Below are 12,223 nucleotides of genomic sequence, written 5' to 3'. Positions count from 1 at the left end.
AACTGGAATTCTCACATCACACATTGAATTACATTGAATCTGACTCTGATATCTTTAAGATGGTTCAACAATCTATACTATAAAACCCCAGTGTTATGTCACAGTACTATTAATGAGGCAGACAGATAGATAGGTAGATAGGTAAACTGGTGTAAATGTACTGTAGGCACATTTATAGTGAATACTGTAAATGTGTATGTGGATTTTAGAGAAGTGAAACAAGGGCTGTGTATAACAGTCTTAGTTGTGCACTTACTTGATAAAAACAGATACAGTACTGTGTATGAGAGATTCCAACAGATACTGTGTAAAGAGATTCCAAACTCCTTAAATAATGATATGTCCCACTTTGAGAGACTTGTGCTCTCTCTCTTCCCTTCATCCAGTGACTAATACATTTATACATTCAGTCAAATTGATACTGTCTCTCTCCAAGTTGTATCTCTGGGGTGTTTATACAGTATAAGTTTGTGTGTTTGTGCTTATCTGTGTCTGTGAATGTTTGGGGTGTTTTCCACTGCCTCTTATCTGTAAGCAGACGTTACTATTACTCTATGGAGATGAAGAGATGGAGATCCTCCACTCCCCTATCTTTTCCATTCCCTCTCTTTTATTTTTCTCTCTTTATTTCCATTTCTCTCTGTCTTGTCTTTGAACTGCTCCCAGTGACTGTGAACCTGAGACAGCCCCTCTGCTGGCACAGATGGGAAGTCAATAGAAGCAAGTGACCTATATTACGAGCTACTCTACTAACTCCCAGTGTGTCTCAAGTGAGAGCAGAATATTAAGGATTGCATTTGCACTGTTCCAGTGTATTTGTGTGTTTGCGTGTGTTTGTGTGTGTGTGTGTGTGTGTGTGTGTGTGTGTGTGTGTGTGTGTGTGTGTGTTTTTTAAGGGGGGAGTGCAACAGAGACCAGTAGAAGGTTAATTACCTCCTCGTCCTTCGCTGTCGGCTGGCTTCACCTGGATGGGCCGGTTCATCTGGAGAGAGAAGTAAAGGGAGAGAGAGAGAGAGAGAGAGAGAGAGAGAGGGGAAATCCCAGGTTAGCATGAAAACGATAAGAGCAACAATATGTGAAGTGGGAAGAAAACAAGTGAAATGTGGCAGTGTTCCTGGCGTTAATGTCCTGAGTTTGTCCTGCTCTGTGAGCTAAACGCAAAAATCAAACAGTGACGATGCTGTAAAAGAGATAAATCTGTTCAGTGCTCCATGCCAACGTGTTTAATTAATCCAGGGCACTGCCTCTAGAGATGCCTGAATTCCCCTCACAGTTCAGCAGAATTAGCACTTTTCAATGACGGAGCCACACTGGGTGTCAGATGGCACTTAGAGATTAATGCCATTACATCAGCCACTCCCACCCCCACAGGGAGAGGTCCTTTCAGGTTGGCCCTTGCGCTTCCTTTCCCCTCCTGGCTCCAGACTCCCAGTCACCAGCTATATCCTGCTCATCCCTGACCCTTAGCAATCCCTCATTCTCTGCCTCTATCCCTTCCTCTTCTCTCTCTCTCTCTCTCTCTCTCTCTCTCTGCCCTCTACCCTCTACCCTCTCTACCCAGAAGCCCTTTTGCAACTCATGACCAATGTGGCACTGGTCTGGACAGCCAACCCCACCCTGCCCCAGCCTGCTCCTTCTAAAAGCTATTGAGAGCCACCGAACAGGATAGCTGGGAAACCGCTTGGGAAAGGTTAACAGTAGGGAATCGATAAACAACCTTTGAGGAACCATTTTATAGTGAGGTGAAAGCAAAAACGTCGCCAAGCTAACATAAAAAAAACCTTTTAAAAACCGCATGCCGTGAATAAAAACTCCCCTGGCTCTTGTTCCTCCCCTGTCTACAGTTTTATTTTTTCTCACTCCCTGGAGTTTCAATATGAAAACAGAAAAACACTCGATCTTGTGCCTTCTCTGAAACAGGAATAGTATCCCCTCTTTCTTTTGTGAAAAGGGTAGGTGTAAAGAGCCACCTTTGAAGACCCTTGCTTATTGAGGCTACCCACGCGTGTCATATTTGGCATTGTGTTTTATATTCGGCATGGTGTTTTTTCTGGCTTCAGTCAGCAGTGGGCCTATCTTTCTAACTAGGCCATGTGGACAGGTCCAACATGTAAGTGCCAGTGAATGGCACACGGTACTGCCCCCTCAGATCAGTCAGCTAGGGCAGCACAGTGGGTGTTGGGCCCTCAGGCAACGCAGCACTTGACAGCAGTTGACCGCGGCCAAATATAGACCTAAGACTTGTATAGACAAGCGTATACATGGTGAGACCCTGGGGACGTAATGTACTTGCCTAGCAATATGCTGTGACACTGGAACAAAGCTTAGAGAGATGACGGAGGCATCACAAAGAGAAGCGAATGAAGCCGCACACACACACACACACACACACACACACACAAAGATACTCAGACCGACACTCACGCCCATACAAATGGACCTGCACACACACTCACACACAAATGTGTGAAAACAAGAAGCAAAGAGGTAAATATACATCTTCTATTGTCGTTTTTCCTAAGGTGGACAACGTTGGAAGTGTTTGATTTGCAGACACTACCAAGCAAAAGCGATACCGTAAGTCGTCACTAAATTCCATTACTGTATGTTCTCAAGGGGGAAGGACTCCAGATGTTTGAACTGAAGCTCTGGGAGAATGGAGTAGATATAGCCCTGTTGATTTGTTTTTATAGTGTGGTTTAAGGGCTGAAGGGGCCCTTCATTATCTTCATCTTTGTATGGCCTCAAAGTATATTTATTCTATTTCCGGCTGGATAACAGCCATTGATATTCCACTGAATAACTTTACATGTGAGTCTTAGGTCAAGTTCAGGTAGGGTGAAGCATGCAGTATGCAGTGGAGAGTATTCAGGTCAGTTGGAGCATTCTAAGCAGTTTGTTCTGTGTACATATTGTAAGTGTGTGTGCGTGAGTGTGTCCTGACAGCAGCTCAGGTTGGTGGCAGAATTTGTCTCACATAAGAGGTTTAGAGTAGCCTGAAGTCCCAAGATCCCTTTCCAGTGATCAGTCAGCTTCCAGGTCTTAAACGGCAGCGATTGGTCAAGAGGCTTCATTAGTAGCCCCTGAGCCACTGCAGCAACAACAGTCATTAGACAACCCAAAAGTACACTTGGGGTTGCTAGGCAACCGAGCGGAGGTGGCCAGCAGGCAGGCAAGGCAAGCTGGCCATTGGTCTGTGGGCTGTTAGCCAACCAATTGGCACTCCTTTCTTTCTTATTTTTTTCTTTACTTGGTCCAAGGAGGTCATAGTGAGAGGGGAGGAAAAAAGATTTCTCAACTCCCACCTTCCAGCATGTCCCACTTTCATGTCCCTTTTTAGTGACTGTGACAATGAGTTTTCAGAGCGAGTCTGCTGCAACGTCTGCTCCAGCTTCCTGCCAAATGATGGAGTTCTGCTTGATGCCAAACTATGAGTTGTGAGTAGTGCACACATGCATATGGCAGCAGTAAGTTATGTCTGCTTCTCTGAGCTACTTTATAGTGTCCTCTACATATATTTTCTTGTGCAAACAGAAGACGTGTTTCTAGTACACATGCTTACTGCACAGAAATCTTAAAGTTCACTTCACTTTTATTCTCTCTCTCTTCCTCTCTCTCTCACGGTCTCACACACACACACACACACACACACACACACACACACACACACACACACACACAGAGGCACAAAAAGTCTAGGGGCTCAATATCAGCAGGTGGCTTAGGTGACATTTTAATCCCTTATTACTGAGTGCAGGATTAGCCAACAGATCAAGGCAGAGTTAATTATATGAATTCATCAGAGGCTGGGCGAAGAGGCAGCCTGCTTTCCCCTAGGGCAAGGACCCACCCGCACCCCACCACCCAACCTTTTGCCTACACACATACATTCGCCCACACTAAGGAAAAGGACAAGTGACATCCTGTGTGTCTGAAGGGGCTTGCTAGTTCCTTCCTTTCTTCCTTCCGTTCTTCCTTCCTAGCATTGCAGCGGCAGAAAGCTAAGATAACACATACAGTGGATCCTCCAGAGATGCTGTAAGACAAATGACATCTACCACCTTCCCGTCGGGCCCCGCAAAATGAACTGCATAGACATTGGAAAGGAGGACTACAGGGTTTTTCATCCTATAGACGTGTGGCTGCCGAGGCTGAAAGGAGTTCAACACCCCCCCGTCTTGCTTTATCTTTGTCTCTCTCTGCCCCTTTGGCCTCCAAAACCAATATGCTTCCCACCACAGCCCCTTAATGGGTTGATCAATGCTGACAAATAGGCAGCTCATGCTGTCTTGCCTGGGAACTTACAGCCCTGTGCCTGTGCACTTAGAGAGGCCATCTCTCTTTCTTCTCATCTTTCTCTTTTTCTGTCTTTCTCTTTCTTTCCCTCACTTTTTTTCCCTCTCCATACTTTCCCCTCCTTCATGCTCTGTTTCCTTTATGTCTATACATTCTTTTTTTTTTCTTTGCTCTAATCTCCAGAGGCAAATCTATATTTTTCATTCTGTTATGATGAATAAAAGTCAGCTGAAGTCACAGAGAGGTGGAAAATCAACAGTGTGGAAGAGAAGAACTTGCTTACATTTTCCAGTTAAGGACTGTGTGTAAGTTTCTGAGCGTATGTCCATCTGTGTTTGTGTGTGCATGCATTTCAGTCATCTATCTCTGGCTTGTCGGTCTGATTGATAACATTGCAGTGGAGAGACAAGGACACCGCTGGCCTTTGACAGTGTTTGACCATGCTTTGTGAATACCACTGCTCACAAAGCAAGCACTGATACTTTTCCTCCAGTTGGGTCACTTTGGCTGTAACTCTTACACTTTTTCTTTTCTTTTTAGATGACTAGTATTATCCTGTGTGAAGATGGACTTTTGAGTGATTCAGAGATGATTCGGACAGAATAAATTACACTTGTGGGAAGATCCTGATTTTTAAATTTGAATGCATTAATTTTTCTAACTCCATGTCAATTGTTAACTTCTTTCTCATTTAAAGAAGGCTGGAACAGTTAGTATTTCTCAATTTTAGGGACATGCTAATCAAATATGATTACTTAGTAATATGTATGCCATAAGAATTTGTGAATCAGACAGAACCAACTACTGGAGACACACAGATAATTTTGGTGTCTTCTGAGTAGATATTTGGTAAAGTGAGTACTGGGCTAAACCCACAAAAAGTGCTGCTCGTCCAATAACTATCAAGTCGCTCGGAAAAAAACAGCAAGCTAAATGCATACAACATAAAATAAAAAAAATAAAAAGATATTTAATGGTCTAAAAAGGCTGCAATTAAAATTTGCTTTGCCATATTGGGCCCTATTTTAAGTAGACATTCATAACAATCCGCTCAAGTGTTGTGACTCGCGCACATGACGCTTAAAGAAGGCATATCCACGCACACCTGCTATTTTTGTTCCTCAGTGAGCATCCACACTCGACAGGCTTGTCGTGTGAAGTGGGATATTATGATGAATCATTACGATCCTAGCCAGTCACATTACTCATCTCATAACTTTGAAACAGATGTGTCAATCACAGTGGCACGTGTCACCAAGGGGAAGAGTCAAGATCAGTTTGTCAAAATTAAACAATATTCTTGTCCATAAGGTGCACAATGGCAAAGGCACACATACAGTTTGTCTGCACAAGTTGGGTGCCGAAGGCTGTTGAACTTAATTAACGTTAGTGGGGAAACTATATGCCTGGTAACCAATTGTTCCATCTTTATTAATGCATAGTTTGACTGTGAAAGAGACACTGATTCATTTTATAACCATATATAACCATAAATAGTCACATTGTCATTCTGGTTGCCTTTAGTTTGTTCTACTGAGAAAATAAAGTTAGATGAATTTAGTTTTGGCTGCATATACATGCAACAACAAAGCCACTACTGCCAAACTGCCAACTGTGATTAGGCATTATTATTTTTGAGCCCTGCTAAAACCTCACAATTCCCCAAATAATCCTGTTTACATGACTTCCCCTAGAGAACTGTTGAAATGTGTTTTTTCTACTTCCAATACAACTAACTTGTTTCGTGACTCACCACTGTCTGAAAAAGGTACACCAATGTTTGTGCTCTACCATCCATTGTTGTTCACCACAGCTACAGATAAAGCTCTAATGCAACTTAAAATGCATTGAAACATAGAATAAGTACTACGTTTTCAAGGCCTGTTGAAATGGAGGCACTGCTACATGCTGCTATTTCCAGATACCGTTTAGTTTTCAAGTCATCAGGTACCATTCTCTTGATAAGCCATCCATTGTTTGATGCCTCTCATTATCATTCTGTGATTTCACTGTCAGTGAATTAATTGGAGCTGTTGATGTCATTTACAACCTTTTAAGCTCAATTAAAGATGTTTAATGCAGACTGACTTTTCTTGAAGAGGCAACAAAGAGCCGGTGGCCGTGGCTGAGACAGAGAAGCCTCATTCCAAAAGTAGATATGAGGATGCTCAGACCCTGACCTTTGACCAATATAAAGCCACTATAAGTGCCCTGACCTCTGTCATTATTATCAGTGCATTGGAGGGTTAAGTAATTAAGAGTATTCTGTTTTATTGAATGGAATTGGCATTTTTGTCAATACTCATTCATACAAGTGTCTTAATAAGCTTGTAATTAGTTTAACTGTCCAGATTGGATCCTTGAATACATTAAGGATCTATTCAGGTAATATAGCAAAACATTTTTTTTTTGATATTATCTCTCTGTAGACCTGTCTCACTGACAAGCAAGCTCCCGAATCCTGCACAGCCTGTACTCCACCAGCAGTACAGCACCAAATTACAACTTCCATCACCCATCGTTCACACGTCAGGACATCCTGCCCCTCATTTCTGTGTGGAAGAGAAACAGGACCAGCACACCGGGAATGAGTCATTCTCTCAAATTGGTGTGCGAGTTCACAGCAGCCTCCCTATGAGGCCAGCGAGTTAGGTGAGGTTAGGCCTGCTGTGTGTGAGGAGGAGATGGTTAGAGTGATCACACAATGCCTGTCTCCCTCAAAAAACACATGAAGGAGGGCTGCGTCTGCCTCACTGTGAGGAAGAGGGAGAAGGGCCACTGACAGCTCAGCAGAGGGTGGCTGGCTGTAAAATGTGGCCTATTTTTAGTTTTAAGTCTGAGCTCCTTTTTAAAGACTAGGTACTGGGGATAGGTTTTGGGAAGGGAAAGGGGGGCAGCAACAGCAAAAGAATGTTGCTCTTAACCAGCTAACAGTATTCCCTGGTGTGATGCTGCAGCGTCATAGGGAAACATCTGTGTGTGTGTGTGTGTGTGTGTGTGTGTGTGTGTGTGTGTGTGTGTGTGTGTGTGTGTGTGTGTGTTTTGTCTCTGTAATCTCGGTCCCGTTGTCCATAATTACCTGGCAATTGATTCCCCCTGGAGAAGGATTTTGGCTTTTAATTTATCTCTATGAATCCGGTATTGGCTCTTTGGTCCTCTGAGAGGCCATCTGAACCAATCTGTACCCAATATAGCCCACCATGCTTGGCCCAGTCCAACCCAGTCTAGTCTTGAGGATTGTAGCCTGGCCTGCATTCATAATAGCCCTATTCTCCTTTTCTATTTTTATTATTACTCTACCGGTGCCCAGCAGGCCTTCTTTCGAGGTGGGACAGAGGCAGACTGAGACAGAAAGTGGATGAGAAATCGAGCCATCATGTTATCCTCTGCTCCATAAAGCCTCTGTTCTCCTCTGACTATAGATGGATTGCTGTGTAGATCACTGCAACCAATGGCCAGTGCACTATATTACATTTATTGCCCTTTTTTTCCTTCCTTTCTCCCTTCCTTTTCCTCCTGTGGATATGAGGGGGGGTGGAAAGAAGGGCAGGGGGAGTCGGTGTAGAGGTGCAACAGGGGGAAGAGGGGGGTGACGATTCGACACAGTGAGACAAGACTAACAAATTAGTCAAAGTGACAGGGAGTTTTATGAGGTCTGCTCTTGTGAGGCGACTGCTGCTCTTTCTTCTCTCTACCTGTCTCTCTCTCTTTCTCTGGGCCACAGGGACGCACAGACTGTGTGTGTGTGTGTGTGTGTGTGTGTGTGTGTGTGTGTGTGTGTGTGTGTGTGTGTGTGTGTGTGTGTGTGTGTGTGAGATCTTTGGAAAAACAAAACAATTGAAGTGTATAATAGAATACACATACCGCTGCCAATTAGGGCATCACCGCAATACCGGCGGTTATGTGAACTACAGCGGTGATGACATCATCACCGCATTTAAAAAAAAAAAATGCAACGTGCATATGCCGTGTGATATGAAATATATCTAAATGAACACAATAATCATTGTTTAGTTATCCTCATCGACTGTCTATCTTATATTCAAGAGATTAGTGAGAAAAACTTAAGTTGCTCGTCACTTTGCACAAGAGGATGGACAGTCCATTAAATATATGCGGGATTTCTTTTGTGTGCGATTATTATAAATTATTTCTACAGGACTAACATTTAATACAATACACGGTAGGGAAGGCAAAGACATTTCTCCGTTCTCAGCTGAGGTGGACATATTAACGTTACCCCTGCAGTGTTTACCGTTGCACTTTAGCCTAGCAGCTAGCAGAGTTTCCTTCTGCTTATAGCTTAATCACAACAAAACAGTATGTTTAAATTTTAGCCTGCATGCCTGTTTTGTAGCCTAAAACAGAGCTGCATCATCGGTGGAGAGAGCAAGTTAGCGGACTGCCAAGTCGCCCTTTTTTTTTACTTTATTGACAATAAAGCTTTCTGAACTGTCTCTGGAAAAGATCAACAGAGAGAAGAGAAAGCAGTGCGGCCATAAATGACAGCAAAGCATAATAATGAATCACATTGAGCTAAAATGGAAACACTCACACTGCTGCAACATATGTTGTAAGTACTGGCTGTCAAATAATTAATGTTTTTAATCGTGATTAATCGCTGAAGTTCTATAGTTAATCGCGATTAATCGCATGTTTTATCACATGATTAAAATTCTCTTATTTTGCATTTCAGAACTGTTTTTAAGTACATATTAACAATGGAAAGCAATTCTTACCAGTATATCTTGATTGAGAATCAAATGAATGCAAAGAAAGTGATTTTATGAACTTGATTTTAAGATTTGTATTTGTTTATTTATTTATTTACTGTAAACAAAAGAAAAATGTGTGAATCTAGTCACACATTTGAATCTAGAGTCAATATAGTGTGCAGTAACTCCTACATAATTTTGATTACTCACTGACGTCCAGTGATCACCTTGCATCACTTTGCAGCAGTTCCAGTTGGGCTGCTTTCTCCGTGGAGTACAGGCTGTGTATGGTGAAACTACTGTCCCCCTCGACGGCAATGTATAAGACGGGTCAGAACATGCCAACCGTAGTACGTCTTTAAGACCCGAGTCCTCTACGATGCTGACAGGTCTGCAGTTAGTTGCCACCCATTTTGCAAAAGCAGTAGTAATTTTTTGGGATTTGGTTTCATCCACAGGTCGGCAACTAGGACTCTCCAAAATAGTGCTTTGCCTGAGCCTGCTAGCATCAACCTGAGTCACGTTAACTGTACATGCTTAGCTCGTAGGTGGTAGCTCAAGCTTGACGTGCTTCGGTGATATTTTAATTTGGCTTTACACAATGTGCATATGGCTTTCGACCCGTCTGGGAGTTTTGCCATTCAGAATTGTGTTGCTGTCTTTCTCCATCATGCCTGCAGCAGCAGGATGTGTTGTTACGAGGAAGTATGGCAAAGTGCGGCAAAGGGTCAAAATAGTAGCCTGTTAGGCACGACGCGAAGCCGAGTGGAGTAAAAATAAATTAATAAATGGCAGCATGCGATTAATGCGATTAAAAAAAATTAATACGTTATGCCCGGCCCTTAATCGCATCGCAATTAACGCGTTAATGCTGACAGCCCTAGTTTTAAGGTTTAAGCAGATGCTTTTTCAAGGGTAACGGCATTCATTTTACCGGCAGTATTGGCAACAGATGAAGCCACTGTGTCTTGAGAAGCTCAAGCTTGTTGTATTATTGTTCACTTTTAACTCACTTAACATCCTCTTTGCTATCTCTTTTTCCTCTGCTTTTCATCACAGCCGCACTCATACACTACTCTTACCGCTCTCTCCTTGCGCGACCACACAGGCATTGACGTCACTCACTGCCATTCTCGCTCTAACTTTTGCTACTCTCATAACAGGGGGGTTGCGGTTAACCGCCATATCGCAGCGATACCTTCCTTCCTCACCACGGCAAGAAAAACTCCATACCGTCACAGCCTTGCTGCCAATGCATACATCCAAACACAGAAGTTTAAATGCCCAGACTCAAGCCCTGCACACAAACAAAAAGCCAGAGCATGACTTGCAACAATAACCCGGTGCCTCCCCAGGAGCATCTATCACTCTGCAAGGCCACAGTACAAATGTTTCTGAGCCAGGCTGGGAAAACAGCTTAAAGTGGCTCACTGTATAAAGAGTAGTGGAAGAATAATAATAAGTGGAGGGTAATGACACATCATGCATCTGTCAGATTTATGAGTGTATATCCTGCTCTGCTCTTCTTATACACCTGCCGGGCCGGGGCTGTGCTCCAGCCCGTACACACCACAATGCTGATGAGAGGAGTCAGCGGTGAGCAATCGTAGAACACAGAGAGAAGGGGGAGAATGGACCTGGACTCGCTCTGCTGTGGGCAATGACAGCATCCCAGTCACACACACACACACACACACACACACACACACACACACACACACACACGCGCCAAAATGGTCTGCAAAAATGCATAGAATCACAGAGAGCTATTTAACAAACAGGTAGCCAGGATGGGGGGCACAGTATGGGGCTAAGAGACAAGAGCATGTGATCCATATACAAAGTATTTGAATATATAGATATACAAAGATATATGTTTTTTATTTAAATATAATTATGCTTAAAAAAACATGGCAACATTGTGCAGTGTTACCTAAACTGTTAGTTGTGTTCTTAGACGATGCCACAGTGCTTTAATTTCAATAGAGCATTTTTTTCCATCAGACAACATATTCTGTGGCACTTCCAGGTTAGCTTCTGTTCTACTGTAAAATGTAGCATTGCACCAGGGAGGAGAAAAACATTGTAATGTAAACAATGTACATTTCAAAATGTTTTGTGAAGTAGGAAATGCAATTTTCAAGTGTGTGTTTGGTCTTTAGGATACACACAATCAACCCAATGTTGGTGAGATGTGTTGAATGTAAATACAGTTGTATTGTTTATAATGGAAATGTGATAGTTAGAGTTGGTATAATGCAGCCAGAGGCTGATGACTGGTCCTTAAACAGCATATTGTTTATAGAGAGTTTATCTCTGGTGAGGTTTACACATTTGTGGCTGCTTGTGTTGTATACATGTTGAGAATAGACTTCTTTGTCTGTCCATGGTGGGTTAAGTTTCACATTTGGAGACTATATATTGTGGTCACTGGTCAAGGGTTGGATGAGTTTGTCCATGTGCTTACTTTAATTGTAAGTAAAGTAATGTTTAAAATTGTTAATTCAATGTTTTAAATTGAGATGTGTCTTATATTTTCACTAACACACATTGGAACAGAGCATACACACTCAAAACCAGCAAATGATTTTATGATCACACACACTCATTGGATTTTACCATCACAATCGTATTCGCATACAGTTTTTACACTCAAATAAACCCATCTGTAACCACAGAAAGCCGTCTGCCAATACAATAGACAACCTGTGCCTCAGATGAGATCGATGCTGTATGATCTTAGAATTCCCAGCAGGAAGTGACTTACAGTAAATGTGCACGCATTACACGTGTCAGACACACATTGCGTAGGTAGTGTTGGGTTAATAATGTAGACATGCTCATGTGTTTACCTGAGAGGATGTCACCACATTGACAGCTCTCTCTTTTGTAGCAGCAGCATGTGAAAATTGCCTAAAATAGCAGAACCAGGTGGCATACCATGTAAAGCAAGTCAAATAGGTGCCATAGTTGGAGGTTATTAAAATAAAATTTAAAAAAAGCATCCTCAAAAGCAGAAACATATCTCCAATGCACATATCTCCATCTGTGCCCCTTTTTTCACAGACTAAGGTACTTTTGGTCAAGTTAGTGGTAACAGTCAGATGCACTGTGCTTAAAAATAAAATATGTATATTTGTTTCTGTTTTATTACTATATTTGCTTCTTTTTTCGATTTGTTGCATAATTAACACACACATTCTCAAAGATAA

General features: G+C 42.5%; 1 protein-coding gene across 7 annotated transcripts in view; it reads right to left on the bottom strand.

The window, feature by feature from the left end:
• The window catches only part of celf6 (CUGBP Elav-like family member 6), a 141,193-nt gene that overhangs the window by 38,825 nt on the left and 90,145 nt on the right, over positions 1-12,223 (bottom strand). For 6 of the 7 annotated variants that reach the window (XM_078258084.1, XM_078258086.1, XM_078258079.1 and 3 more), the window contains exon 3: positions 934-982. In XM_078258084.1, the coding sequence (XP_078114210.1) occupies positions 934-982 (49 nt within the window). Of the gene's footprint in view, positions 1-518; positions 522-933; positions 983-12,223 lie in introns of all 7 variants that reach the window. The other variant, XM_078258082.1, reaches the window with a different exon arrangement.

This window comes from Sander vitreus, chromosome 1 (assembly GCF_031162955.1).
Source record: "Sander vitreus isolate 19-12246 chromosome 1, sanVit1, whole genome shotgun sequence".
In the NCBI taxonomy this organism is placed as follows: domain Eukaryota; kingdom Metazoa; phylum Chordata; class Actinopteri; order Perciformes; family Percidae; genus Sander; species Sander vitreus.
The sequence above is the reverse complement of the archived record's forward strand: the minus strand, read 5'-3'. Positions and strand labels throughout refer to the sequence as shown.